Source organism: Aplosporella prunicola (genome assembly GCF_010093885.1).
Source record: "Aplosporella prunicola CBS 121167 unplaced genomic scaffold K452scaffold_11, whole genome shotgun sequence".
Lineage (NCBI taxonomy): Eukaryota > Fungi > Ascomycota > Dothideomycetes > Botryosphaeriales > Aplosporellaceae > Aplosporella > Aplosporella prunicola.
Window position 1 is genome coordinate 321,521 of NW_022983539.1, and position 26,054 is coordinate 347,574.

Sequence of the window (26,054 nt, forward strand, 5' to 3'; positions counted from 1 at the left end):
TACCTAGGCTGCCTGCGTAGATCCGCCAAGCACTTATGTACATACATACATACTCTAGCGCAGAAGGAAGGATCGACGCAGCACGCTGCAACTTTGAAGCGGGGAGGCGGGTGGATGGTGCGCGGCTAAATGGACGTGCTGTACGCACTTACTTGGCTTTAGACGGTGAGTAGCTAGCACGCTAATTAGAGTGCGGGTTAAGTATTTAGAAAGTGAGTGAGTGAGTTTGGGTTTGGGTTTGGGTTTAGGTTTGAGCAGAGCAGAGCACTGGCTGGCTGGCTGGTGCTTACGGCACTTGCAGCGCCGTTATATGTGCGCTGACCTGCCCTGCCCAGCCCAGCCACCAACTAGGTACCTACTAGTTACTTACTGTATTCGCTCACCTGGGGCCAGAGGTCGGAGTCGGAGCCATGTCCTCCATAGCCAGCCATCAGCCAGCCACCAACACCAGCGCCAGTGCCTAGTCAGGCAACAACAACAACAACAACAACAACAACAACAACAGCCACCAACAACCGCACCGCACCGCACTGCTGCCTACCTACCTACCTACCTACCTACCGCAGGCAGGCACAGTCAGTCCGTAACGGCCCGGCCACCCCAGCTGGCTGGCTGCGCGCACGCCACCACTACCACAAACACGCCGACAACCACGCGCCTGCAAACACGCGAGTTTGGTCCGTCCGTTCCGCGGTGGTGGTGGTGGTGCCAGCGGGAGGGAGCAGCACGAACACGAGTACGAGTACTAATACCTATGTAAGTACCTAAGTAGCTTGTAGTCAGGGCGGGGCTGGCGCCGGCGCGGTTCGTGTGTTGCCTAGAGTAGAGTAGGTGCGCTGCTTGCTTGCTTGCCCTGACTTGGCTGCTTGTCTGGCTGTTTGGCTGGCTGTGCGCCTGCCTGCTCTGACTGAGTGGCGCGCTGACGTTGGCGTTTGGCGTGTGTTTGGCGTTGGTGTTGGTAAGATAGGTGGGTGGGGTAGGGGGGTAGGGTATGGTAGGGTGGTGCCTGTTTGTTTGATGATGATGATGATGCTGATGATGTTGCTGTTGCTGTTGCTGTTATTAGCATTCACTTACTCGCTCGTCGTTGGCTGTGATGACGACGACGAGAATTAATGACGACGATGATATTGGCGCTCATTAACGCCGCGAGTCGGTAGCTGTAGCTGCGTATTGCCAATCAGTACCTTACCTAGCAGACACCCAGCCAGCCAGCCAGCCAGCCAGCAAGCAAGCCAAGTGGGCTGACATGCCCTCGAGTCGCACAAGCCGCGGCTGAGGCCCAACAAGACACGCTCTCACCCACTCGCTCACTCTCGGGCTTAAGACAGAGAAACCACCGGCCTCAAGAGGCTCTGCCCCCTTCAAGCCCGGCCGAGCCAACCTTAGCCAACCTTAGCCAAGCCATGGAAGCCAAGTCCACTCAAGTCGACTCGACTCTGCAGCCAGCTCAGCTCAGCCCAACAACGTTACCCAAGCCAAGTCAAGTCTCATACCTAGGTACCGTACCCGTACAGCCCGCCACGCCACGCCACGCTACGCCACGCTACGCCACGCTACGCCACGCTACGCCACTTAGGCACGACCTCCTCTCCCGGCGCTAAAGAAGCAGGCAGGCGAGTTTGCAGCGCGCACGCGCTGGCCCAAACAGCACCGGGGCCGGCCTCGTGCGATTGCGAGGGAACCATGAAGTGAAGTTAGCGTCGGTACTGTACCTGTGTATGTGTTATCGCGCCGACGAAGCGGGCGAGCTTAGGTAGTATGTGAGGTATATGACAAAGAGGGCGAGAACGAGAACAACAGCCACAACGACAGTAACAAGGACAGCAACAACAGCAGCAGTAGTAGTAGCAGGGTAGGCAAGCAGGCAGGCAGTGCCAGCCGCCACGCCAGCGCCGCCTAGATAATCTCCGTCTCAGCAGCATTGCGACAGCGGCGTCGGCGAGCCCGAGACGCTGGCAAGCACGCAGGCGGGCTGAGAGCTGCGAACAGACGTGGATCCCGGGCAGTCCGCGTGTCGATCGGGCGGGGGTACTGTAGATATGCTTGCTGGCAGGACCCAGGCAGGCAGGCAGGGAGGGACGGAACCCAAAGGACCGAAGGGAGGAAGGGAAGGAAGGGAACTCCAGCAACGCGCAGGCCACCAAATTCCGTGCCGTACCCGCGACCTCTACCTAGGCAGGCAGGCAGGTAGCCGCGCTCCGGGCGCACAAGGCCGGGCGTGTACACGGCACGCGGCACGCGGCCAGCGCTCGGTCGGCACCACGTAGTGAATGAATAGGCGCGCGCGGGAGGGGGATGAGGAGAGCGCGGAGATATGCCCCGCCGCCACCACGACCACCACCCGCCTCCGCTATTAGAGGCGGCAGCCAGCAGCCACAAGGCCCACCACAGCGCCCCCAAGCCGTTGGGGCCTGGCGCGGCGCGGCGCAGGCCGAAACGGGGCCTGCTAGGCGAAAGAGCAGCGCGCGCGGTATGTATGGCAAGGCCAAGGCTATGGGCACCTAGGCGTGGCCAACGAAGCGTCCGTTTAGCTCGGCCGGCTCGCGCGCCCATGTTACGCCGACACAGAGCGAAGGGTTTGGCGTTTGGCGCGGCGTTGCTACCTACCTGCCTGCGCGAGGGCTAGCGTAGCGGGCGTGTTGTGCGCGGCCGGACGCGCTCAATATATCTGTGGGCGCCGCGGCGCGAGTGTTCCAAGCGCGGGCGCGGCTGTGGTTGATTGATTGATTGATTGATTGCTGCGCTGCATGCATGTGTGTGTGTGTGTGTGTGTTCTGTGCTGTGTGCTGTGTGTGGGCAAGCTGGTGCTTGCTTGGTTGCTTGCTTGGTTGCTTGGTTGCTTGCTTGGTTGCTTGCTTGGTTGCTTGCTTGGTTGCTTGCTTGGTTGCTTGGTTTATTGATTGATTGATTGATTGCTTGTTGTAGAGACCGCAAGCCAGGCACAGCAGCGGCGACGGCGGCGGCGGCGGTGGCGGTATCGTTGTCTTTGTGAGACGTCCTGGCAATATCAACGGAAATGGCCCGTCTTAGTTTGATTTGGCAGAAAAGGCAGAGCAAGGACTAGCGCGCATGCACCGATAGAGAACGCGCACCCAATCCCTGGCCGCGGCCTCGCAGAAAGATTAAAGCTGCGGCGAGATTTCAAATACGCCAGAGCCTCAAGAATGGGGGGGAGGGGGGCGAGGTAGCGCGCCTTTCTGCTCCCCCAACGAACGACAACGTGCGACCTGTTCACCACAGTATTGTTTGCAAAAGCCAGACAAGGCCGCCAGCCACTCTGCGCGGCTGATGTGGTTGCATTTGCCAAGCTCAGTCAGCGACAGCCCGTTCTGACAGATGCTAATAAGCGTAAGGATCGTCCCGGACATGCCCTCACTAACCCGCCCCCGCGAGCAGAAACACCCTGTCGCCACCGGACTAGTTATGAGCCGATTTTCAGACATGCCCCGGACGCCCCGAAAGTGGACTGCCCAGGAGGATGAAGAACTGCGTCTCGAGGTCTTGTCCCAGCGTAAGCACTACATCTCCTTGTCGACGCCAGATACAACTGACTTGGTGCCTGAAGTAGCTGAGGGAGAGGTCAAGGACTGGTGTAAAATAGCCACGAGGCTGCCTGGAAGAAACAACAAAGACTGCAGGAAAAGATGGCACAATGCCGTAGCTGGAGGCTTGAGAAAAGGACAGTGGGCCAGAGCTGAAGACACCCTCTTGAAAAACGCCGTTGCAAGATTCGGACAAAAGTAAGTTATCAACGAGAGGCAGAGGAAAGGAAGCGTCGTTGACTTGTCGAGCAGATGGACGCAGGTTGCAGATCTCGTCGGTACACGTTCAGCAGATCGTAAGTAGATGAACTTACCCCCACCTCGTGAAGAAGCCGTCGCGCCTCGCCCTAGGGCAAGCCCATCCTGTAGCACCGTATCCATGACGCCCTATAACAGAGGAGCTAATGCTGGCACAGAGTGCGCGAAAAGATGGCAACAATCTCTGGATCCCGAGCTCGACCGCAGCGAATGGAGTTCTGAAGAGGTTCGCACCCCCATGTAGCACGCGCGGAGTGAGGTCATTTCGGCTCATCGGTTTCTCCAGAACCGCATCCTGCTAGAAGCCGTCCGGACAGTTGGACGCCATTGGACCACGATCCAAAAGACGCATTTCCCGTCAAGGTCCAAGAACGGGATCAAGAATCGGTAAGTGGAAACACTGTCGCTCCCAGCTTCAAAGTTTGCTGATGTCAGCCCTTGAAGCTACACTGTCTTGACCCGAAGAGGGAAATGTAGAGATTCCGTAGACTCCAATACGCAAACCGCCAACGAGGGAACGCTGCAATCAGTGTCGCCAAAAGATGAGAATGAGTCAGAAATGGGGAGTGAATACGGAAACGTGGTGGACGGGTCGCATGTGAAGATGCCGTGGCAAGCTCCGACCTCCGTCCCGATGGACTGGAATTTTCAAAGTCCTTCTACATCGTACACAACAGTATCCGGCTACCGCACGCCACGAACCCCTAGCATGGATCCAAGTTTTGCTTTGTGTCCGGACATGGATCCTGGGATTTGGGGTGGTGGTAGTAGCCGGCCACAAGAGATACTGGGTGGTAATTTCTCAGCATGGGCATGGGACATGAATTTTCCATCCATGGCTGGTGGCATCCCAGATCTTACGTCTTTGGAACAATTTCCCCAGAACAGTCCAAGGAACCAGGGGAGCTCGTTCGGAACGGTCCAGATGCCCGGTCAAGATTTAATTACAGGACAGTTGCTGGGAAATACGCCGGGGCACCTCGCTACTGCGCACGCAAGCATTTCGTCCCCCAAGGACAAGCTTTCGGCAGAAGCTCCGCGGCAGGACGCATGGGATTTGAACTCGGTGTCAGGAATGGGAGACCTAGTGGATGAAGAAGCAGTGCGAGTGACTTTCACTCTCAACAAGCCCACCGTCAAGACGATGAATTCTCTCATGAGAATAGCGATGGAGAACAAAGCGGGTCTTCATCTGCAGCGAGATTAGTAGAATTTGCTTGTTCCGCAGTGTCGACGCATGTAATTCTACCACTCCTTGATAGAAAAGAATCGAGATACCTCTTAGTACGTAGAAGTTGGAAGAGATCGAACCCTGGCGATGCATATTGGTATCAGAAGTTCATGCCGCCCTACTGATGAGTCGCAGCAAAACCCCTACCCGGAAAAGAAGGATTTCGGCTTGATACCAAACAGACCCCCGTCCAGAAGGAGAAGTCCTTTATCTCGGCATCTGGTCATCAAACTCTTAAGACACCTACAACTTGACCCCTGGGTATCCGATCACGCGCCCTTATACCCATACCTGAGACGTTCCAAGCCAGCAACATCAACAGGCGCCAGCTGTGAGCGGACAAGGTAAACAAGCCCCAGAATCACTGTCACATAATCAGCACCAGCATCCCAATTACAACCGGACCCCCAAGACACCACTTACAGCCAGGCAAATACCCCTCCCAAGGACTAACTCTCGTGCCCGCAGCCCACGAGCTCAGAGCCACAACCGCGCAGAGCGCTCCATTCAAATACCCTATCGACCGCTCAATCGGGCTGCCGGACTCGAGGTGCGCATTCACCACATCGAACGTCTGGGGATCCCTCGCCGCAGTTGGCGACCGTCCCGGCGAGCGCAGCGGGACAAAGTACAGGATGTAGGCCGAGGCGCAGAGACTCGTAATGGCCAGGCAAGCGGTGAGGAACTCGGAGAACGAGGAGGGCGAGAAGAGCGGGCGGAGGTACAGGATCAGCGACAGCGCGGGGATGCTGACGAACGCTTTCTATGGCGGGGGAGGTTGTGTTAGCGGTGGACTAGCACCAGGCAAGGGGCGCGGAAGTACCTGAAAAAACTCCGTCTTGGCAATGTCTTCGAGTGAGATCTCGGCGATGAGCTTGTCTTGCTCTGTGAGCGCGTGCGTCTTGTCAGCGAAGCCCGTCGCGAAGCTACTGGTTTGTTTGCAGGCAGAGTGGGTGGGACAGACCTTCCTCGTCGATGCCATCGACAGGTTCATCGTCGTCCTCGTCATCTGGGTAGCGAAAAGCTTTTCTCAAACGCGTGCTCTGCATGTTGTTGAACCTGGTGTTGATTGAGCGACAGACCTCAGAGAGAGCGCGTGTAGAAAGTCCGAGGTATGACGCAGCGAATGCAAGTGACAAAGAGAGCGGACCTCCGAGCGCCAAGAACCCCGCTCCGCAGCGCGACCGCCCGCCCTGCCGCCCGCCGCCGCCGCCGAATCATTCGAGCGCAGCGGGAGCAGCAGCAAGCAACCACCACCACCACCATCACACGGCAGCACCCACGCCCACCGTCCGCCAGCCATGCAAGCGCGCCCGTCATTATTCCAGCGGCTGCGCCCGCACCTCCAGCCGGCCCGCCCCGCCACGCTGCGCCGCACGCTCGTCGCCGCGCCCAAGCCCGGCTCCGGCCCACTGATGGAGCGGCGCGCCGACCGCGCCCTCCCCAGCGTCTCGACGCACCGCCGCTGGGTCTACACCGTCCCGCTGTTCTTCGGCATCATTGGCGTCTCTGCCCTCGCCATCTTCAACTACCAGAAGCAGTCGTCCTCCGTGACTGAGAGCACGCTCTACGCGCTCCGCACCAACCCTGCTGCGCGCGAAGCCCTCGGCGGCGAAATCTACTTCGCCAGCAAGATCCCTTGGATCAGGGGCGAGATTAATCAGTTGCATGGCCGTATCGATATCAACTTTAGGGTGAAGGGAAAGAAGCAGTGTGGGACTATGAGGTTCCGGAGTGAGAGGAAGACGAGGATGGGCTATGTGAGTGTTTTATGTCTTTTTTCTTGCGTATCTTTGGCTTGCTTCCATTCGAGTAGTCCGCTCTTGCGACTATCTGTTGCTGGTTGAGCAATTGGGGCTTGATTGGACCGTGTGTTGCTGACTCTGTGACCACAGTTCGAGACGCTAGAGTGGAGCCTGAAGACCGACGACGGCCAGGTTCTCCAGCTTCTGGACTCCGCCAAGCCGGATCCGTTCCGTCGGAGCTCAGATGACGAGTGATCGGGATTTTCATAGGAGCTGTGTTAAAGATGATCATTATGTCACGGAGATCAGAAAATAGGTGTATATCATTGCATCACATGGCGTTCGAGGGCATGGACGGGGTATGATTAGGATTCTCGACCCTAGAGCGGAGCTAAGCAAAGCCCGCAATCGGTTTCTTGAAGCAGGAACCTGTCGGTTTATAAAAGAACAGTTTCAATGGCAAAAAACAGTCGTACCAGACAAATGGTGGAGTGATGAGTCGTCTATCTTCATTGCTTCAATTTCTTCATTGCTTCAATTAAAGACAGTCATCAGCGCGAATTACGCAACTTGAGGTATTTCATCAAAGGACAGTGCCCTCCCAACGTGTGCCCGCTGCTCATACGCGCCATGTGCACGTTCCCAAACAAGCAAGCAATGCGAAAAGCATGTTGCAAAAAAGGAGCGTACCAGTGAAACGCAGCAAAGAAGGGGAAAGAGAGACGAAGATTCATAACGCCCAGTTCATCGCGCTTCAGACCGCGCTCTGCCATTATCCATCATTCCACCATCTTCATTTTCGTTTTCATTTTCATTTTCACCTGCCAGCATCGGTACCAGCCTCGGACCAAAAGTCGGATCCAAGCTCGTACGGGTTACCGCCCTTGCGCTCGCTAGGGTGGCGCGCCGGGTCTGGTCGCTGGAGCTGCGCGAACTGCGAGTTGCTGGTGTCCGACGGGGAGGAGACGTTGATGGGAATACGGGGGCCGACGCTATCTCTGCTCCTGTGGCTGCGGTGCGACTTCCTGGAGGACTCCCTCGACAACCCCGGACGGTTGTCCACCTGCGACCTCGTGGAAGATTGCCTTGAGACTTGCGGCCGGTAGTCCGAGTGCGTGGTCTTAGTCGACTTCATGGGAGACTGGTTGCTGTGGAGGCTACGGTAAGACGGCAGGATGGAGTCGCGGGCGCGGTGCCAAGCGCTAGTTGGGTTGAACCTGTGCGGCGACCTATCGGCGGGGGTGTACGGAGGCTGGAAAGGTTGCTGATGAATCGACATGCTGGCAATGGAAGACTGGTTGCTGAGCGCCTTCTCGGCAATGTCAAACTGCTGGTTCTCGGCATCGGAAACAGCAACGGCACCCTTGTGGCGGACCATACGGGCAGTGAGACCGAGGTTGGGGTCACGGAAAACGTAGCTGATGACCATGTTGACGAAGCCCAGGACAAGGATAACGATGCCAGACGCGATCACGATGCGCCACATGGGCAGACCCAAAGATTCTGCACTGGTGGCTTCCTTGTTCAGATTGCCGAGGATGTTGATTCCGAGAACAATCATCCCGAATCCCAGGGTGACGAAGCCATGCTTGGGACTTAGGAGAGGCCAGCAGCGGTCAAAGTAAGTCCTGAAGAGCGGCGTCTCAGAGGCGACGAGGAACACTATATAGGTCAGTTTAGATCATATCACATATCAAACAAGCAACTTACAGCTGATCAGAGCAGTGATAACGTGACTGCATGCGTCGAAGAAGAAAAACTTGGACACGATAAAGGTCTTGACGAGCATGACGATGCTGGCGGTCGTGACGGCCAGCAGGCCGACGATGTTCATGCCACGGATGACATTGAGAATGATGTAGCCCGGACCAGCCAGGGACTTGGTGGAAAGAGGCATGATGGCGGCGTTGGGTATGTGGGTCTTGTCGAATTTACAGATGAAGTCGTTCTATTCGTTCAGACACCGTCAAGATGGCTCGAGATCTGCACAGCAGACTCTGGGGTGGGCAAACGCTTAAAGAGGGAGTTGGTAAGAAAAGAGGAGCAGAAGTCCTGAGCCGCGAAGGCAAAGGTTGGCTTCTACTTTGACAATGGGATTGTCCCGGACAATAGGAAAAGAACGTGAACTGAAAGCAACTGAAGAGAAAGGAGAGAAGGGAAAATCGAAAATGTATGCAGATCTGGAGAGAAGATGATAGACAGGCGAAGCCGGCACGGACTCATGCTCGGTAACGTCAGGATGGACCCAAGCATTTCACAGACATTGATCCTGCATGTTGGGAGAGGCAACCGCCAATGAGTTGGCGGCACGAAGCGACAACAGCACTGGCAGTGAAACGCCGATGAGGGGCGGATTCAAGCACATCAAGGTTGTTTCTACGGGCGTGCGGGTAGTACACGGAGGTGTGGCCGGCCGGCCAACTGTGCAGGTGGTTTAGGTTGGCCGTGAAGCGCGGCGAGGGATTGGCTGTGAAGCGCTGAACGTGGTGTTTCAGGTGGGCGGGCTAGCATGCGGGCGCCAACGGCCACTCTGGCTGCCGCAACTTGCGCAAGGTCATGTTGCGATCGTTGCCATGGGGCCGATCAGCAAGGAAGAGAGGAGAAGAGGAAGAAAGGTGTTCGCACGGGATTTATCGGCGTCACGCAAGCCGGAAGCCGTGGTGCTGTGGTAGAGGCGTGAGAGAAAAAGGGCGACGATGCGGGACGGAGGTCTTTTGGATTCTGGAAGCGGCGGTTGCGGCTATTTTTAGGGGCGAGCCATCAACAACTCTTCGACGGCTCTTTCGCCTTCTTCCCCCCGATTTTCCACCCTCGCCCACTGCATCCCGCCCCTCGAGCCGCAAACTACTGCGAGTCGGAGCCTCAACAAGCCTCAAGGCCTGCACCAGTCCCTTTCCAGTTCTCTTCCAAACATGGCGCGCGGCAACCAACGTGACAAGGCCCGTGAGAAGAACCAGAAGGAAGCCTCCAAGCTCGTACGTGCCACCCTGCTTCATCTTAAGCGCCCGTGAAACGCCTGCTAACGACTCGCCTTACAGAAGTCGAAGAACAGTGTAGGTTTCCAAGCGACCTGACCCGCAGTCACGGGATTGTGGGTATTGTGGGAATGTCGGTAGGGCTAACCCACGACAACAGCAATCCGGCACTGAGTTCGCCCGCACCAAGGAGGACCAAGCCGCCATCATGCGCGCGAAGCAGGCTGCTGGTGAGTCAACCACCCATTGCTTCCATCGGCCTGCCTCTGAGTCTCTGGCTGTCCGCTAACCCCGTGACAGCTGACGCCAAGAAGACGGGTCCTCAGAAATAAGCGCGCGCATCCTCAACCATCGTCCCGTGCGGACGTTTGATGGCGTTGCGGAGCTCTGGGCCGGAGTCACTGATGCTCTTGGAGTAGAGTTGGGTTTTGTCAAATTTTTTTAATCCCTGCATTTCAGCGACGGGGAACAATTTCTCTCCTTGGTTTGAAATGACCAATCAATTCAGCAAGCACGCTCACATACTGCCCTCATTGCCAACGTGCTTTCGTCATTTTTCGCACGTTTTACTTTATTCGTCACAGCGGATCCTGCCCGCGTTGGTATTACTTGTTCCCCTCGCTAAAGACATCAGGGAAAGCAAAGGTAGTTCTATCAATATCCGTTCGTCCATTCCCTCGTGCAACTGCCTGGCAAACGTCACAGGCAGCAATATATCCGGACCAGCCTTCTTATACATCAAACACTTGCAACCAGAAACAAACATCTTACATCCAAGGAGCAGGAGTAGCAGCAGGAGTAGCAGCAGGAGTACCAGCAGGAGTCCAAGGAGGAGTACCAGCAGGAATCCAAGAAATAGTACCAGCAGGAGTATCAGCAGGAGCCTCAGCAGGAGCCTCAGCAGGAGGCATCATCATCATGCCAGCATCAGGCATCATACCTAAGAAACATCAACAAGCGCTCTTCTTGAACCCCGTTCAAAAAAACTTACCGGCAACTCCGCCATAGTTGTTCATAGCCGCGCCTTCCGGGAAGCTGTTGGCGCCACACAGGCAGCTGCAGTCGCACGCGCCGCCATCAGCCGCAAACCCCATGCCCGGCACGGTGCTGGCGCTCGCCGCAGCCGCCGGCGTCTCTGCCACGCTTGCCGCGGCCACACTCGCCATTTGCGGGGTGGCAGCGGCTCCTGCGGGTGTAAGCATGTCAGGCGTGGCGACCGTCATCATGCTGGGTGTGGCGACTGCGGCTGGCGTCATGGCCATCATGGGTGTCTCGACAGCCGCGGGCGTTTCGACCATAGCGGGAGTCTCTGCCATAGCGGGCATATCAGCCATAGCAGGTGTCTCGGCCATAGCGGGCGTCTCCATTGCAGGCATCTCCATTGCGGGTGTTTCCATCGCGGGAGTTTCCATTGCGGGCGTCTCCATAGCGTATGCGTTCGTCTGGGCTGCGTCTGCAGGCATCTCGTCGGCAGGCATCTCATTCGCAGGCATCTCATCCGCAGGCATCTCATCCGCAGGCATCTCTCCAGCGGGCATCTCTTCAGCGGGCATCTCTTCAGCGGGCATCTCGTCGGCGGGCATCTCGTCGGCGGGCATCTCGGCTCCATCCATAGCCATATCACCTGAGTCCGCAGCCTTATCGCCCGAGCCAGCGGCCATAGCACTCGAGTCCATGGCCGCCATATCGGACTCCGTGCCGTTGATCTTCATCGCCAGGTCCTTGAAAGCCTCAAAGGTCTTGTCGCCCTCCATGGCGGCGTTGATGCTAAAGACCATGCCCAGTCCGCAGTGAGGACCCTTCTTGCAGTAGGCCCCTAATGATTGTTAGTTATGTCGCTATATCCCAATCGTTCCGAGACAGATAACACTTACAGACTGGCTTAGTGTCGTTAACCATGACAGACCAAGTGACGCCGTCCTTGCCGTCAGGGTTCGGCATGAAGCCAGAGTCGAAGCCTGCGCGCGCAAAAGAAGGTCAATTACGAGTTCGCATCGAAATGTATGGTTGTCCATGGTCTGCACGTACCATCCTCAGCCTTGACGCATGGGTTGTCAAAACTCGACTGCGTCACTGTGTGGTTCATCTCCATGAACTTGAACTCGACCATGTCGCCGACAGCCGCCTGCACGTTCTCCGGGTTATACACCAGCATGGGCGTGGGGGTGCCGCTGGGCTCAGGTGGCGGCATGACACCGCCCACCGTGACGGTGTGCGTCATCTGGGCAGCCGCACCGGCGGCGAAGAGAGTGAAAAGCTCGTAGGTCCTCATTATTACGGGATTGGCGTAAAAAAGTAGTGATTGGAATATATGGGAAAAACCGCGCTGCGGTGTGTGGTTTTCAAGTGTAATCGGTGGTGGGAATTGAAGATCGGACGGCGCTGATCGAGGGCCTGCTCGGTCAATGAGCGGATGGAGAAGCGGTATTAAAGAGGCGGCTGCAGAGAATGCACAGTTGATGCTGGATGCCTTTGGCACGTCGCGCTGCTTAAATCAGAGAGCGAAATTTGCACTCCGCGTACTGGCGTCGCAACGCGCAATCGGCGAAACGGGCACAGCCTCTCGGCGTATAGCTATCCGGATGATCCGCATCGCATTTTGCTGTGGAAAGTTCACTGCTGCTTGACTTTTGGTGTTGGATGTATGGTGTCGCTGACCTTAGACGTGTCTTGTGTGGGAGGTGTCTCGGATCTTGTCACAGATGGGTCTCGACTGCTCGCCTCCCCAGATCTCCGCAATCTTGACAGCCCTAGCAACGACGATCTCCTTAAGCTTCTTTTAACCTTTGTCTGAGAGTAGTGGGGAATGCTATTCTTGACAGCTGAAATTGCCTGGTGCGGAGGGCCAAGCACGCTCGTAATTCTAGTTCATGCACTTCGATTTTTCGCGGCTCCCGTCGGAATCACACTCTGACACACAAGTCTTGGCTAGTTGGATTAGCACGCAATTGTCAATGGCGAGAAATAATCTATACGTACAACTCATTCTATGTTCACTTCAATTATGCCACCAGGCGGGCTTGTTGGAGCGAGCCGAAAGCTCAACGCTTCCTACTCCGTGCTTTTCACCCAGTATGTGAATCAATCAAGAAGATGGTGTTTCCTACTCCATCATTTGGGCTTAGACTCCTGCATCTCTTGGGCAGCCTTTTGCTGGCCTTCGTAGAGTCCGGTGTAGTAGCCAGCGTAGTACCAGGACATCATCAGATTCTTCATAGCCTCGTCTTGCCCTAAACTCCTGTTAGCATACGGTACAGGCAAATTGATTTCAGAAAAATATAGCAATGCACGTACCGCTAAGCAGCATCTGAGGCATAAAACCAGCAGCCATTGGTGGGGGCATAGGGGTAGCCGTACTGGCAGCAGTCGCGTTCGTAGAAGGAGCACCGGGAGCTTTCTCTGTGGTCTCGTGAAAGCTTTGCTGCTCTGCTACATCGAACTCTGGTTCGAAGGGCAGTTCCTCACTGTCGTTCATGGGAGTGATGCTCGCTCCCTCTGCAACACCAGTGGCTGCTTTTACTTGTGACTTAGAGCTTTCCAGGACTCCTCCCTCACTATTTCCTGTCAGCATGTGTCCTTCCCGGCGAGCTGGCAAGGAAAAGGCTTACCCTTTGAGTTCCTCTTGCTTCAAGACATCCTCCACATTTTCGCCGCGGACTGCAATGCTGTGGTATTTCTAGCACATAGGTTAGTATATACCATAGTGAGGAGAAAAGATAATCTCACCTTGTACTCCTCCACAGCAGTGTTCCAAGAGCGCAACAAGGCGCCATCGTCCCAAGCGTCCTCGTCCCCCAGATCAATGCTCGCCTGCATGTTGCCTGTTCAGTCGCCGCTGGTAAGAACCGATTCAAGGCGAAGTTCCCAGTAGCAGAACTGGATCGACCACGCCTCTGCAAAAGCCTGGCGAAAATATTAACTTGATCAAGTCTTGTAAAGGTGACTTGACGAGAGCTCGAAGGTCGCGGGCAGCCTCTCGCAGTTGATAGAGCTCGGCGCCATCTCGGTCAGATCGCTAGCGCACGTTCGCAGGGTCGCAAGAAAAAGTTGCCCGAAGATGCATCGCGACAAGAAGCCCAGCAGCAACATCACATTTCACAATGGCGCCCGAGACCAAGAACAAGAAGCGCAAGAGTATGATGCCAATTGCACGTCTTCTTGAACTTTGCTAACTTTCCCCTTAAAAGGCGGTGTGACCGCGTCCTCGCCCTCGACCAAGAAGCTCAAGAAGGCCGAGGCGCCCGTCGCTGAGGAGGCGCCCGCTCCCGTTAAGTCTACGAAGAAGTCCAAGGCTGCTGCACCGAAGGCCGAGGCCGAACCCGCTGTCTCTGCGGCTGCCAAGTCCAAGTCTTCGCGCAAGCGCGCGTCGGACTTTTTCCCTACCGAGGAGGAAGAGACGCCCGCGGTTGAGACCAAGAGCAAGAAGGCGAAGAAGGCTGCCGATGCTGAGGAGGCTACGCCCGTGAAGGCGACCAAGGAGAAGAAGAGCAAGAAGGCCAAGGTTGAGAAGGAGCCTACTCCGGTTGAGGAGGACGAAGAGGAGCTTGTTGCCGAAGAGGCCGAAGACAACAGCGACGACGACGACGACGACGAGGATGACCAAACCGCGGCGCTGCTGAAGGGTTTCGAGAGCGATGAGGACGAGAACGAGGGCGAGGAGGAAGAAGGCGGAGTCGAGATGGACAAGATTCCCACGTTGCCGAACGAGAAGAAGCTGCGCAAGAAGCTGAACAAGGCTTCGGGCGAGGACAAGTCTGGCCCCGGTGTGGTCTACGTCGGGTATGTCCACAGCATCTCCATTTCATGCTTCTCACGAATCTCCACTAACCATTGGCCCACTTTATAGCCGCATTCCCCACGGTTTCTACGAGCACCAGATGCGCGCGTACTTCTCTCAGTTCGGCAACATCACACGTCTGCGGCTGTCGCGCAACAAGAAGACCGGACGCAGCAAGCACTACGCGTTCGTCGAGTTCGAGCACGCGTCGGTAGCCGACATTGTCGCCGAGACGATGGACAAGTACCTGATGTTCGGGCACATTCTGCAGGTGCGGCAGATCCCCGCCGAGCAGGTGCACGAGAAGCTCTTCAAGGGCGCGAACAAGCGCTTCAAGCCGGCGCCGCGCAACAAGATGGAGGGCCGCCGCCTGCGCCTCGCGCTCGACCGCGACGGCTGGGACAAGCGCGTCACGCGCGAGAGCGAGCGCCGCAAGAAGAAGGAGGAGAAGCTGCGCGAGCTGGGCTACGAGTTTGAGGCGCCGGCGCTGAAGAGCGCGAGCACGGTCCCTACCAAGGATAAGGCGCTGCCTGCCCCCGCTGAGGAGGAGAAGCCCAAGGCTATTAAGCAGAAGGCGCACAAGGAGACGAGCGACGAGGTTACGGATGTCGTTGTGCAGAAGGAGCCGGATGCGGTCACAGTCACGGAGAAGACGACGAAGAAGCCCAAGAGGAAGAGCAACGGCGCCGTCGAGACGGAGAAGGAGGTCAAGGTCACCAAGGCGAAGAAGGAGACCGCGAAGCCCGCCGCAAAGGCTGCTGCCAAGCCCGCTGCGAAGAAGGCGAAGAAGGCCAAGGCGTAAGCGCCGTGCGGTGCTGTAAACTCCATCTCAGTTTTTCTTGGGTAGTCACGGGCTTGTTGTTAGCAAAAAGGAGTTACGGAGACGAGGCTTGGTCGATTTGGTCCTGTCCACTTTTACTACGTAGCTTGCGGTCTTGAATATGCTCAGACCTACAGCAAGCACCAAATTTTGACCGGTCAGATCGAATCAAGCAGTCGTAAAATACCTAGGGTTTCTGCACAAAATCACATCTTAACTCCAGTGCCGTATAGTTGCTCGAATCACGTTTGGAGCTATGACGCCCTTCCTCGTCAAACGAGGCCTATGGAATGCTCTTTGTGGCTACAAGCCTGAATCCTGAATATAGGTGACGAGGCTTGAGAACGCTCACAACCTATGAATATTTTAGTTCGGTTCGGTTCTCACCCCGTACTCGAGCATAAGCGTGGTTGTATCGTTAGACGGTGAATCTCGGTTGAGGGTGACGGACGTTCGTTGATCAGATCGCCTCAGATCTCATCTGGAGCTGCATGCCAATCGCACATTGGCCATAGAGCAACGACTACAAGAAGATCATATCTGAAGCAACGTCAATACTCGTTTATTAAACTCTTCACCGGATCAAGGGATACAGAAAATGTCATACATCCGAATTGATTGCAATGGGCATAATTACCCGAAATTACTGTATATAGTTGGAAGATTAACGAGATGACTTTATCACCCCTTAAAGCTGCTGTATTCATAAATCAATTACGTCTTAGGTCTCTCTTTTCTCATGAATAGCAAGTAGCATCCGAGCTTTGAGGGAATAGAATTTCAATAGATTAAGAATTCTCCCCTGGCTGCCAGCCGGCTGGCTCCTTCTCATACTGCAACCTCATCAACGTCATGCAACTACCATCAGCTCGTCATGGAAATCTCTCCACCCTTAGGTGAGAGGCAACACCAGGCGCCCTGGAAAAAAAACACCAGCCATATCTCGTGAAGAGAGTGACGCCACAGCGAAGCACTCATTTGACAATCAACGCGGCGCTAGGCACCATGCCCGCCTCCTTCAGAGTCTGACCAAAGTCCGTCTGGTCAAACACCTTTCTGGGGAAGTTCTGCGTGAAGCTCGTGACCTGCGTACCATTTTCCTGCGCCAGCTGGTGTGCCAGCTCGAAAAGCGTCGTCTCGACCGGCAGCGTCTTCTGCACCGTGCCGTTGGGTGTCTGCAGCCGCAGCCTCGCTTCAGTGTACTCGCTCGCTGGCTTCGAGGTCGTAGGGCCGGAGGATGTGGGCATTGCGGCGGGCTGATGCACGGGCGGCGCTTGGCCGGCGCGGGCGGCCTTCTCGCGCTCGGCCTTGAGGCGTCGCGCTTCCTTCTGCTCTTCAATCTTGGCTTGCACGCGCTTACGCGCTTCAATTTCTTCTTGCTTCTCGCGGCGCTTGGCTTGAGCTTCCTTGATGCGCTCCTTGGCTTGAAGAGCTTCCTTTGCGTCCTGGGACTCCTTGGTGGCTTTGCGGCGGATTTCCTATATCCTCAATCAGCTTCTAGAAAGCGTGGTGAAAAACATATAATGTTCGTGAGGTGTACTCACCTCGTTCTGCTTCTTGTCGAGCTTGTCTTGGTCAGACTGTCCAGCGCGCTTGGCAGCGAGCTTCTCCTTGAGTGCCGCTAGCTTGGCTGCCTTCTCCTCTTCGGTGAGAGGCTTGATCTCTTCCGTAGACTCTTCGAAGTCGGTGTGTTCACTGGGGTTGGAAGCAACTTCATCAGCATGCACGTGGGGAAATGTGGTGTGGTTGACTCACGTCTTGCTAGCATGCCACTCGGCCTGAGCGGTGCCTCTGAACAGCTTGCCACACTCATTGCACCTGAGGCTTCGCGCTTCAGCAGCATCAGCCGGGGGCATCTGGTCACCGGCAGCGTCTTCAACCTTGATGTCATCGAGAGACTTGTCTTGATTCTTCTCCAGCCAGTCTATGGCGTTCTGGACTGCGGAGATGTTAGTACCTGTATGTTAAGGCAAACGGCGGACGGAACGCACGCGAGCCGGACTTTTTGAGAGCGATGTTGGCGCGCTCCTGGTCGAAGCCCATGTCGACCAGCATGTTAAGGTCGGAGGAGGCCATGGTCGTGGTTGTCGGTGGTAGGTGGTCGAGTAACAGAGAGCTACGTGGGTAGGTGTTAGAGCTGTGGCTACTCCGCGGCGGCGCGGGACGGGTAGTACTTGGGCATACGTCAGTGCGGTTGTGCAGCCCTGGACCTAGGCCGGTCGGAGGTGGGAGCGCTAACTAGCCGCTTTCCCCGTGTGTGAAGCAACAACTTGTAGTTACCCACGACAGACAAGCCTCCACGTTCAAAACAAACCGTCCTCGTTTTTCTACCCTCGACGACCTCCCTTCTCCTCGCACAACTTTCTTCAACGCTTGTCGCAACACAACCCTGCCGCCATCTAAACGTTTGCGACTCGACACACCCTTTGCTGCAACCGACCGAGCCCCTGCCGACAAGCGCGTACATTCGTCATCGTCATGTCTGTCGAACTGACGCCCCCAGAGCTGGGCTTCAAGCGTATGCCGCTAGCCTTTCCCGGTCCCGGACGCAATGCAGTCTCTAATGATACACAACAGGCCCCTTCACCACCGAGGTCAACCAGACATTGCGCCTGCGCAACCCTCACAGCGACCCTGTGGCGTTCAAGGTACGTGCTCGACTTTCTTGGTTGATCAGTCGCAGTAATAGCTGACGTTTGATTCAGGTCAAAACCACCGCCCCCAAGCAGTATGCCGCACCATCCGCTCGCTCGTAAGGACACATACTCACATTCGCTCCCAGGTACTGCGTGAGGCCGAACTCTGGACGCATCGAAGCAGGGAAGGAGGTGGAGGTACAAGGTTGGCACCCTACCGTCCGGCTGTCGATAGTATTGGTCTGACATGTTTACAGTCCTTCTCCAGGCCATGAAGGAGGACCCTCCGCCGGATGCCAGGTGCCGCGACAAGTTCCTCGTCCAGTCCGTGGCCGTGACGGCTGACAAGGAATTCAACAACGTCGCTCAAATCGTATGATTTAAACCCAGCAAACGGCTAGAGGCGGGTAAACTAACGGCTGTATAGTGGAGCCACATTGAACAGACCGCCAAGCACTCAATTCAGGAAAAGAAAATTCGCGTCGTCTTCCTTCCCGCGGATGATAGCACGGGCATCAACGGCGGTTCTCCGACTCAAGACCTCTCCTCCTCCCAGCAGCGCTCGCCTTCCCCTGAGGCCGTGACTCCTCAGCGCGGCTCCACCTCCGAGCCCGTCGGAGCCGTGTCTAGACCCGAACAACGTCCGGCGGACAGCAGGCACCTCGGCGAGGCGCTGGGATCCGCGTTCAACCCAGCCACCGGCCAATCCACCATGTCTTCCATGGCCTCGAGCGTTGCTAACGCCATACCCACTTCCGGTGATGACGTCAAGGCACAGCTTGCGGAGGCAAAGGCGACCATTGCGAGGTTGCAGGATCAGGCGGGCCAGGGCCTGAGGCAGCGCAAGGGTGATGTGAGCCGGGGTGCGAACGAGAAGGTTTCGGCTGGTGGTATGGCGCAGCAGGCGCCGGCTGGCGGCGTACCTGTCCAGATTGTTGCCGGACTTTGCCTGTTCAGCTTCCTGCTGGCCTACTTCTTCTTTTAAACGTTGCAGCCGCATGGGCAGGTTGCACGCTTGGTCGCAACGCGCCAATGGGCCACATGGCTAGGATTGAGCGTCGTTGGACCGATGATACCGGCTTTTAGGAGGGACGTTGCGTGGTGTTGTGATTTCTTAGCGTGAAGGCGTCGGAGCGAGACCTCGTGCCTCGCTTGCACCATTTTTCTGCTTGCATGCATTCACTTCTTCATTTGCTTTTTAGGTGTCGGCGGCTTGCTGGGGAGAATTGGTGCTGGAGCATTTCTGCGCTGCCAAGCAAAAGGGTTATCATTGGGTGTCAAAACAATCGACTGATGGTTCGTCCTCTCCACCGCGGTGACCGTTGTAGGAACAAACATCAAAAGGTGACCGCATTCATCCAGTCATAGCGCCCTTAATTCGACACTCCGCCTAGGGCGCGGCCACCCGTCGGTCCGTGTGCGGCGAGACCGGGGCGGGCATTGCGCTCTGGCTCCGCTAGCGCGGGGCAAGTTGACTCAAAAAGTCTCCCGGCGAAAGACCAATACACGTATTTCAACACTCCCGCCGCCGCCCTCTCTTATCTCCCTCGACGATTCCCGTAAAACCCTCCTCTCCTCCTCCCTCTCTCCCTCACTTGTTCGTGTGTCACCGTCGCCAACATGTGTGGTATCTTCGCTTGCCATTGGTATGTCTGCTCGCCCGCCGATTCGCCTTGAGCCGCCTCAAGCCGCGATCGTCATAAATTTTGAAGACCAAGTTGCTGACGCGCTGTACAGCCATCCCGATGTCCAAAAGTTCAAGCCTACCGCCCTGAAAATGGGCAAGGCGTACGTGTTCCCTCAATTGGCCTCTCCGGATACCTGTTAACTGTACAGCGCGCAGTGTCCGACATCGGGGCCCTGACTGGAGTGAGTCCGCCCTGTCTTCATATTTGCGTGGAACGACGCTGAGCAGTTCTAGGTGGCAACTTCATTGCCAACAACACCATCCTGGTCCACGAGCGTCTCTCCATCGTTGGTGTCGACTCCGGCGCGCAGCCTCTCGTCAACGATGAGGGCACCATCTCCCTCGCCGTCAACGGCGAAATCTACAACCACAGGGTGCTGAGGAAACAGCTGAAGACGCCCTACAACTTCAAGACCCACTCTGACTGCGAGGTCATTATTCCTTTGGTATGCGTTCCGACCCGGTAGTTCTGGCGCATGCTAACACAAGGCAGTACATGGAGCACGACATCGATGCGCCGAGGTATCTGGACGGCATGTTCTCCTGGGTCCTTCACGACAAGGTCCAGGACCGTGTGATCGCGGCGCGCGACCCAATCGGTGTCACCACCTTCTACATGGGCAGGTCGAGCTCGACTCCCGGTGCTGTCTACTTCGCCTCCGAGCTTAAGTGCTTGCACCCCGTTTGCGACAGCATCGTCGCCTTCCCCCCTGGTCACGTTTTCGACTCCAAGACCGACAAGATCACCCGCTACTTCGATCCTCAGTGGATCACCCAGCCCAGCAACATCCCCAGCACACCCCTTGACCTCAAGGCGATAAGGCATGCGCTGGAGAAGTCGGTCAGGAAGAGGCTGATGGCGGAGGTTCCTTTCGGTGTCCTTCTGTCTGGTGGTCTGGACTCTAGCTTGACGGCTTCTATTGCCCAGAGGGAAATCCAGAAGATCAACGAGCAGGCTCGCCAGAACAAGAGCAAGGGCCACACGGAGGAGCTGGTTGGTATCGATGACGAGGACCACCTGTCCACCGTCCAGATGCTCCCCGAGCTTCACTCTTTCTCGATCGGCCTGCCCGGCGCCCCTGACTCCAAGGCTGCCCTGGAGGTCGCTGAGATGCTTGGCACGAGGCACCACAGCTTCGAGTTCACGCTCGAGGACGGTCTTAACGCTCTTTCCGACGTTATCTTCCACCTCGAAACCTACGATGTTACCACCATCCGAGCTTCCACTCCTATGTTCTTGCTCAGCAGGAAGATCAAGGCGATGGGTGTCAAGATGGTGTTGTCTGGAGAGGGCTCCGATGAGATCTTCGGTGGTTACCTCTACTTCCACAACGCGCCGGACAAGAAGGCGTTCCACGAGGAGACGGTCCGCCGTGTCCAGAACCTGCACCTGGCTGACTGCCTGCGCGCCAACAAGTCTACCTCGGCATGGGGTGTCGAGGCGCGTGTGCCCTTCCTGGACAAGGAGTTCCTGGAGCTGTGCATGAACATCGACCCGCAGGAGAAGATGATCACCAAGGACCGCATTGAGAAGTACATTCTCCGCAAGGCGTTCGACACGTCGGATGAGCCGGACGTCGAGCCGTACCTTCCGGAGAAGATTCTGTGGAGGCAGAAGGAGCAGTTCAGCGACGGCGTCGGCTACGGCTGGATCGACGCCCTCAAGGACAACGCCGAGCTGCACGTGTCGGACGAGGACATGAAGAACCCTAAGCCTGAGTGGGGCGACGATATCCCGGACACCAAGGAGGCGTATTGGTACCGCTGCATGTTCGACGAGCACTTCCCGCCTTTCTGCGCTAGCACTGTCATGCGCTGGACGCCTACTTGGTCGAAGCAGACCGACCCCAGTGGACGGTAAGCACCTCCTAGTTTTTATTTTTGTGTTATGCATTTACTGACGGTTTTGATAGTGCCATCTCGGTCCACGACCAGGCGTACAAGGAGAAGGCGGCGGCAGGCAACTAAAAAGGGAAAGTTGGTCTTGTGATATCTAGTGTATATTTTTCCGCATCTTTCGATAGCTTATCGGCTCAAAAACTGCTATGATTGGATTTTGTACGCATAGATGCGACATGGTCTTTGATTTTGGGTAGATGGGAAAAAAAGCAATGGTGTTGGTCGTGCGGATACTCTTCTCTGCTCTGTGTGGTGAGTTTAATGTGAGTGTTGAAACATTTAAGTCTGTAGTACTATGAGCATTGAGAGATTATTATCTTGTCATCCCATCCTACCGTGGTCTGACGACTGATGGTACCGGTAACGGAAAGATTTGCCTATACCATTGCAACTCGATTGACCTGCCTCGGGATATATAAACAGCAACACCAGCCAGTAAGAATACCTCTCACTAGCAGTCAGATTCTGCATATTTTGCCCACAGCGACACACACATTCTCACTATTACGCTATTAGACTACGGACCCCGCCCACACAAACACCATCCACAACAAGTCAAACACACCTGCCAGCCAAATACCCGAATTTAGCAGCCGCCGCTTCCTACTCCTGCAGCAGTGGAGGTGCGCACCAGCATCGCGTGGAAATGATATCGTTCACGCAAACTGGGGGTTGGGCACATGTGGCTGTGCTGCTTGGTGCTAGTGAGCAGCGTTGGGATATGGGTAGGTGTGTGGGTTTGTGGTGGAGGAGGGGCTTGGGTTTGGGTGGTGTTTGTGCTGGAAGGGAAAGAGGGGCGGCACCGTGGACTGTGCTGCTGCATACGCGCTGCTGAAAAATGCCGCTGCCGCTGGTGAGGGTGCTGGTGCTGCTGGCGCTGGTACTGCTGGGGTGGGGTTGCTGGAGAGGAGGACGGGGTTTATATGTGCTTGGAGTCGGCTGGGTGGTTGTGGTTGTGGTGGTGAGCTGATGGGTTTGTTTGAGCTTCTGTATCTTGGTGTTGAGTATAGGTATTGGAAAGGTGGTGAATAGAGGTGCTTGAGTGATCATCCGTCTGGAAATGAACTGCTAAAGAGAAGGATAGGGTTTGAGTTACACGAAACCGCTATTGAAATATGTGATAGAGGAGCATGTGACTAGAACGACGCCTTCTCTTCCTTCAAAACAAAAGATTCTTTTGACGACAGAAGCAAACTACAGACGGGTTTGACTATGAGATGAGCTTTGCAAAAGGACCTCGCATCTCGGGACAATGCGTTGGCGGATCATCAGAAGCGCACGGACACATGGCCTAATCGGGTAATTTCTCGGATCAGCTTCAACATCGAACGTAGAGGCACTTTTGGAACAGACCGTCTCTGGACAAGGTTTGTATGGCGTTAAAGGTCGACACCACCACTTGCGCCACAAAACCCCTATGTAATTTACTCAAATTCGCGCATTCGCTGGCCACTACCTGTCCGCAGAACCTCCCCAAGGCATTTTCTTACAAGAGGCCTGGTTGTGGAGTTATTGCGTCCGGGAGTGAAAAGCACTTGGGGGCTGCGTTGTTGCGCAGATGGCGATGCGGCTCACCGTACGGAGCGTATCAATGAGGTTCCGGCCGGTGCGGCAGCGATCATCGATGATTGATTGGCCGGGGCAATCGCGATCAAGACCGTCCCAACTCCAATGCTGATCTCTCGACCGGCAGACCAGTTGTTTGACCGGCTGCCTCCTGAAAAGACGCGCCAACAGACGAGACAGCTGCCATGTCCCCTGAATGCAGACAGCCGATGATGACATTGGCGTCGTACGCTCGGGTGCGAGAGGCCCGTGCCACGTCGGCGCAGCAAACACTTGGAAGGCGGAGGCTCTTTCCAACGGTCTCGCTCCTCCAACAGCAGAAGGCCCCCACTCTTTCCTCGAGTCCAGAGGGCGCGTGCTGCTCTTTGCACACGACGGCCTAGGTTTCAAGCGGCTCCACGAAGAGCTCCGTTACAGGCCGTTCGACTGGCGTCAGCCTCGCCCAGCCTCACGAATAAATCAAGAAACCCACTGCGCTGTCACCAGCCATCCGGCCGGCTAGTCTGAAATACCCGCAGTTGCTAACCGCACCAGGCATCCTCTCTTGTAGATACCTACCCCAGTTTCCAATCCAAAATATTATTATCACTTTCCTATCGTTCTCTCTTTCCTCGTTGTCGTCGTTGTCGCCGCCGTCGCGATATTTACACACGGTCGTTCCCGAATACCGCATCGTCCCACTTCTACCTCATCGATGCGCAACCAACTCCTTTCTCTCCCCTCCTCCCTCCTGGCCCTGATCTGCGCCTCGCATATCGCTATCGCCGACCGACCGTGGCCATACAATCTACAACCGCACGAGAAATACTGGCCGGAACACGAGGAGCACATCAAGCGCGATGCCCAAATCCAGAAACGGATGGCGTGGCAGCCGCCGGCGGGAGTGCAAAAGATGAGCGACGACCCAGGAGAGAAATTTTACATGGATTACTGGCAGTTTGAGGCGGCAATGGAAGAGGAGGAAGAGAATTCTCTACGGAAACGAGGTGTGGAGGTCAACGACTTGGACGAGCAATACGCAAACGCGACGATGCCAGAAAGCCTCCTCCCACCATTATTATTGCATACAGACACGCAGACCCCGCACTTAGGCCTCCTGAGATTCTTCGAGCGCGATCTGCTGAAGCGGGGTTTCCAGTGCCCCACCGGCACGAACAGTTGTTCCAGCATTGGCCGACCGAACAGCTGCTGCGGCAGCGGGGAGTCATGTGTGCTCATCGACGATAGCGGATTGGGCGACGTGGGATGTTGCCCAACTGGTGATACTTGTTCTGGCTCTGTTACGTCGTGCGATACCAGCGCGGGCTATAGCAGCTGTCCGGAAAGCGACAATGGAGGCTGCTGTATTCCAGGCTATGTTTGCCATGACGTCGGATGTAAGCGCCCCAAAATCGACACCAAAGGGTCATAGTTGGCGGTTATCATGCGAAGAATACCTTGACTAATTCTCGACAGGCATTGCGAGTTCGACATTAACCACGACTACAACTCTGCCAGCGGCAACAGGGAAGAGCGGCAGCAATTCTGCGTCGCACAACAGCGCAGGTGGATCTGGCGCAGGAGGCGCTAGTGGAACCACCAAAGGTCATTCAGGCACGGCGAGGTTAACATCGACAACGGAGGTCACTACAACGACGACTGATGTAGAATGTTCGTCCTCCTGCTCTAAGGACCGTTCGAAGACCGCTTCCCAAAGCACTACTGAAGGCCCTTCTCAAACCCTCACTCAACAGCCTTCTCAGGGCCAGATGTCCTGCAGCACGGGTTTCAAGAGCTGCCCCGCGAGCTTGGGCGGAGGCTGCTGTGCGACAGACCGCGAATGCGGCTCTGCTGAATGCCCTGCATCCACCACCACCAAAGGCTCTGGCAGCGCTGTAGCACCCGTTCGGCCTACTGGGGCGACTGGTTCGTTGATCACATCTGGACCAGGCGCGACGAGCATAGAAGGCTGTCCGACGGGTTTCTACATGTGCTCTGCCTACTACAGAGGCGGTTGCTGTCGTGTGGACCGTGACTGCCACTCGACCTCGTGCCCGGCCGCGCCTACGAACACGGTACTTACTAGCAACGGCGTGACGATAGTTGCACCGTCGGGGGCGAGTTTCGCCGCTGAGAGCGGCAGCTGTGCGACAGGATGGTTTAGCTGCCCAGCAAACCAGGGCGGAGGCTGCTGTCCGACGGGGTATGGGTGTGGAAGCAGCTGCACGAGGACAACTGGGCCTGCGTCGGCGTCAGGAAGCGCAGTCGACAAGAAGGCGCCGAGCACGGCGTCACTCAACATGGAGTTTATGGGCTGGTTGATGGCGGTGGCGGCATTAGTGTCAGGGACGGGGATGATGTTGCTATAGAGCATTACGACGGATGTACGAATAACGCGAGACGAAGGTCATGAGCATAACCAGCCGCAGATCTTGGGAGTTTAATATGATAGAGGCTTGATGATTAACCGAGGAGTCTCCCATTAGCACGAAGAAGGTTTGCTGTTCCTTGGCTAGGCTGATGCGGCTTCCCGGGGCCATGTTGCATGACGGGCGATGATGTTGGTGGTGTCACGATTGGTTGAGTAGGCCGACCGCAGGAGATGACGAGGGGAGATAATTCTACTCTTTTACATGTCTGTATGTGCGAGGAGCTTGCAGAGTCTCGCGACAGTGAGCTGACCCGGGCTCGCATCTTTCACGTGCGGGCTGAAACGGCGTGCGTGGTGGAGGGCTCAGTGTAGATCTGTGGAGAGTTCTGACCAATAAAGTACGCGCAAACGCCCCCACATCATCGTTCCCGCCGGCCGCCAAACGTCAATCACCACGACCTGTGGCCCATCTGACGCCTTTTGTGAGCCAACCACACTGCGTCTAACTCCAACATCCCAGCGAGCAACCTCCCCCGTCGTGACCGGTCGCCACAAGCCAACACCG

The 26,054-nt window shown here is 56.2% G+C and overlaps 12 protein-coding genes across 12 annotated transcripts; 7 read left to right on the forward strand and 5 right to left on the reverse strand.

Annotated features, from left to right (window-relative positions):
* Positions 1–3,268: 3,268 nt before the first annotated feature.
* Positions 3,269–5,093, forward strand: K452DRAFT_270047 (uncharacterized protein). Its single transcript, XM_033538971.1, has 6 exons — positions 3,269–3,514; positions 3,569–3,743; positions 3,798–3,841; positions 3,962–4,029; positions 4,090–4,190; positions 4,248–5,093. Exons 1-6 carry the CDS (start codon positions 3,340–3,342, stop codon positions 5,008–5,010), a joined length of 1,326 nt encoding a protein of 441 aa, XP_033398124.1. The 5' UTR covers positions 3,269–3,339; the 3' UTR covers positions 5,011–5,093.
* A 210-nt stretch (positions 5,094–5,303) lies between these two features.
* Positions 5,304–6,083, reverse strand: K452DRAFT_297705 (uncharacterized protein; the record flags this gene model as incomplete). Its single annotated transcript, XM_033542054.1, has 4 exons — positions 5,304–5,398; positions 5,458–5,797; positions 5,858–5,919; positions 5,999–6,083. The coding sequence occupies 4 exons, from the start codon at positions 6,081–6,083 to the stop codon at positions 5,304–5,306; spliced, it is 582 nt and encodes a 193-aa protein (XP_033398125.1).
* A 252-nt stretch (positions 6,084–6,335) lies between these two features.
* K452DRAFT_326332 (uncharacterized protein) lies at positions 6,336–7,034 on the forward strand (the record flags this gene model as incomplete). Its single annotated transcript, XM_033544839.1, has 2 exons — positions 6,336–6,794; positions 6,930–7,034. 2 exons carry the CDS (start codon positions 6,336–6,338, stop codon positions 7,032–7,034), a joined length of 564 nt encoding a protein of 187 aa, XP_033398126.1.
* A 562-nt stretch (positions 7,035–7,596) lies between these two features.
* K452DRAFT_297707 (uncharacterized protein) lies at positions 7,597–8,676 on the reverse strand (the record flags this gene model as incomplete). Its single annotated transcript, XM_033542055.1, has 2 exons — positions 7,597–8,441; positions 8,490–8,676. The coding sequence occupies 2 exons, from the start codon at positions 8,674–8,676 to the stop codon at positions 7,597–7,599; spliced, it is 1,032 nt and encodes a 343-aa protein (XP_033398127.1).
* Positions 8,677–9,691: 1,015 nt separating this feature from the next.
* On the forward strand, positions 9,692–10,043 carry K452DRAFT_226403 (uncharacterized protein; the record flags this gene model as incomplete). Its single annotated transcript, XM_033536822.1, has 3 exons — positions 9,692–9,754; positions 9,818–9,832; positions 9,915–10,043. 3 exons carry the CDS (start codon positions 9,692–9,694, stop codon positions 10,041–10,043), a joined length of 207 nt encoding a protein of 68 aa, XP_033398128.1.
* Positions 10,044–10,506: 463 nt separating this feature from the next.
* K452DRAFT_270059 (uncharacterized protein) lies at positions 10,507–12,171 on the reverse strand. The gene is made up of 4 exons (XM_033538972.1): positions 11,783–12,171; positions 11,629–11,712; positions 11,447–11,570; positions 10,507–10,981 (listed from the first exon to the last, which is right to left on the reverse strand). The coding sequence occupies exons 1-4, from the start codon at positions 12,024–12,026 to the stop codon at positions 10,732–10,734; spliced, it is 702 nt and encodes a 233-aa protein (XP_033398129.1). The 5' UTR covers positions 12,027–12,171; the 3' UTR covers positions 10,507–10,731.
* A 506-nt stretch (positions 12,172–12,677) lies between these two features.
* On the reverse strand, positions 12,678–13,711 carry K452DRAFT_358213 (uncharacterized protein). The gene is made up of 4 exons (XM_033546177.1): positions 13,481–13,711; positions 13,363–13,430; positions 13,049–13,308; positions 12,678–12,984 (listed from the first exon to the last, which is right to left on the reverse strand). Exons 1-4 carry the CDS (start codon positions 13,568–13,570, stop codon positions 12,866–12,868), a joined length of 537 nt encoding a protein of 178 aa, XP_033398130.1. The 5' UTR covers positions 13,571–13,711; the 3' UTR covers positions 12,678–12,865.
* A 122-nt stretch (positions 13,712–13,833) lies between these two features.
* K452DRAFT_318062 (uncharacterized protein) lies at positions 13,834–15,615 on the forward strand. The gene is made up of 3 exons (XM_033544123.1): positions 13,834–13,888; positions 13,942–14,533; positions 14,601–15,615. Exons 1-3 carry the CDS (start codon positions 13,855–13,857, stop codon positions 15,331–15,333), a joined length of 1,359 nt encoding a protein of 452 aa, XP_033398131.1. The 5' UTR covers positions 13,834–13,854; the 3' UTR covers positions 15,334–15,615.
* A 343-nt stretch (positions 15,616–15,958) lies between these two features.
* Positions 15,959–17,503, reverse strand: K452DRAFT_350800 (uncharacterized protein). Its single transcript, XM_033545678.1, has 4 exons — positions 17,343–17,503; positions 17,107–17,290; positions 16,896–17,046; positions 15,959–16,829 (listed from the first exon to the last, which is right to left on the reverse strand). Exons 1-4 carry the CDS (start codon positions 17,425–17,427, stop codon positions 16,326–16,328), a joined length of 924 nt encoding a protein of 307 aa, XP_033398132.1. The 5' UTR covers positions 17,428–17,503; the 3' UTR covers positions 15,959–16,325.
* Positions 17,504–17,829: 326 nt separating this feature from the next.
* K452DRAFT_226925 (uncharacterized protein) lies at positions 17,830–18,972 on the forward strand (the record flags this gene model as incomplete). The annotated part of the gene is made up of 6 exons (XM_033536862.1): positions 17,830–17,869; positions 17,929–17,999; positions 18,057–18,079; positions 18,134–18,192; positions 18,245–18,360; positions 18,415–18,972. The coding sequence occupies 6 exons, from the start codon at positions 17,830–17,832 to the stop codon at positions 18,970–18,972; spliced, it is 867 nt and encodes a 288-aa protein (XP_033398133.1).
* Positions 18,973–19,607: 635 nt separating this feature from the next.
* Positions 19,608–21,642, forward strand: K452DRAFT_226679 (uncharacterized protein; the record flags this gene model as incomplete). Its single annotated transcript, XM_033536847.1, has 6 exons — positions 19,608–19,633; positions 19,725–19,775; positions 19,831–19,856; positions 19,909–20,120; positions 20,168–21,531; positions 21,588–21,642. 6 exons carry the CDS (start codon positions 19,608–19,610, stop codon positions 21,640–21,642), a joined length of 1,734 nt encoding a protein of 577 aa, XP_033398134.1.
* A 2,095-nt stretch (positions 21,643–23,737) lies between these two features.
* On the forward strand, positions 23,738–25,534 carry K452DRAFT_18370 (uncharacterized protein). Its single transcript, XM_033535843.1, has 2 exons — positions 23,738–24,515; positions 24,595–25,534. The coding sequence occupies exons 1-2, from the start codon at positions 23,834–23,836 to the stop codon at positions 25,485–25,487; spliced, it is 1,575 nt and encodes a 524-aa protein (XP_033398135.1). The 5' UTR covers positions 23,738–23,833; the 3' UTR covers positions 25,488–25,534.
* Positions 25,535–26,054: the final 520 nt, after the last annotated feature.

What these genes read in the sequence shown, in the direction of transcription:
- K452DRAFT_270047 (XM_033538971.1), top strand. Translation starts at nt 3,340, where the DNA reads ATGCTAATAAGCGTAAGGATCGTCCCGGACATGCCCTCACTAACCCGC. An exon ending in GTTGCAAGATTCGGACAAAA is followed by an intron (nt 3,744 to 3,797) that starts GTAAGTTATCAA and finishes CTTGTCGAGCAG; the next exon opens with ATGGACGCAGGTTGCAGATC. An exon ending in GCGAATGGAGTTCTGAAGAG is followed by an intron (nt 4,030 to 4,089) that starts GTTCGCACCCCC and finishes CGGTTTCTCCAG; the next exon opens with AACCGCATCCTGCTAGAAGC.
- K452DRAFT_270059 (XM_033538972.1), bottom strand. Translation starts at nt 12,026, where the DNA reads ATGAGGACCTACGAGCTTTTCACTCTCTTCGCCGCCGGTGCGGCTGCC. An exon ending in ATGCGTCAAGGCTGAGGATG is followed by an intron (nt 11,713 to 11,782) that starts GTACGTGCAGAC and finishes TTGCGCGCGCAG; the next exon opens with GCTTCGACTCTGGCTTCATG. An exon ending in TAACGACACTAAGCCAGTCT is followed by an intron (nt 11,571 to 11,628) that starts GTAAGTGTTATC and finishes AACAATCATTAG; the next exon opens with GGGCCTACTGCAAGAAGGGT.
- K452DRAFT_358213 (XM_033546177.1), bottom strand. Translation starts at nt 13,570, where the DNA reads ATGCAGGCGAGCATTGATCTGGGGGACGAGGACGCTTGGGACGATGGC. An exon ending in CTGCTGTGGAGGAGTACAAG is followed by an intron (nt 13,431 to 13,480) that starts GTGAGATTATCT and finishes CCTATGTGCTAG; the next exon opens with AAATACCACAGCATTGCAGT. An exon ending in GCCTCAGATGCTGCTTAGCG is followed by an intron (nt 12,985 to 13,048) that starts GTACGTGCATTG and finishes ACAGGAGTTTAG; the next exon opens with GGCAAGACGAGGCTATGAAG.
- K452DRAFT_318062 (XM_033544123.1), top strand. Translation starts at nt 13,855, where the DNA reads ATGGCGCCCGAGACCAAGAACAAGAAGCGCAAGA. An exon ending in CAAGAACAAGAAGCGCAAGA is followed by an intron (nt 13,889 to 13,941) that starts GTATGATGCCAA and finishes TCCCCTTAAAAG; the next exon opens with GCGGTGTGACCGCGTCCTCG. An exon ending in CCCGGTGTGGTCTACGTCGG is followed by an intron (nt 14,534 to 14,600) that starts GTATGTCCACAG and finishes CCCACTTTATAG; the next exon opens with CCGCATTCCCCACGGTTTCT.
- K452DRAFT_350800 (XM_033545678.1), bottom strand. Translation starts at nt 17,427, where the DNA reads ATGGCCTCCTCCGACCTTAACATGCTGGTCGACATGGGCTTCGACCAG. An exon ending in TCTCAAAAAGTCCGGCTCGC is followed by an intron (nt 17,291 to 17,342) that starts GTGCGTTCCGTC and finishes ACATCTCCGCAG; the next exon opens with TCCAGAACGCCATAGACTGG. An exon ending in GAGTGGCATGCTAGCAAGAC is followed by an intron (nt 17,047 to 17,106) that starts GTGAGTCAACCA and finishes TTCCAACCCCAG; the next exon opens with TGAACACACCGACTTCGAAG.
- K452DRAFT_18370 (XM_033535843.1), top strand. Translation starts at nt 23,834, where the DNA reads ATGCGCAACCAACTCCTTTCTCTCCCCTCCTCCCTCCTGGCCCTGATC. An exon ending in TGTTTGCCATGACGTCGGAT is followed by an intron (nt 24,516 to 24,594) that starts GTAAGCGCCCCA and finishes AATTCTCGACAG; the next exon opens with GCATTGCGAGTTCGACATTA.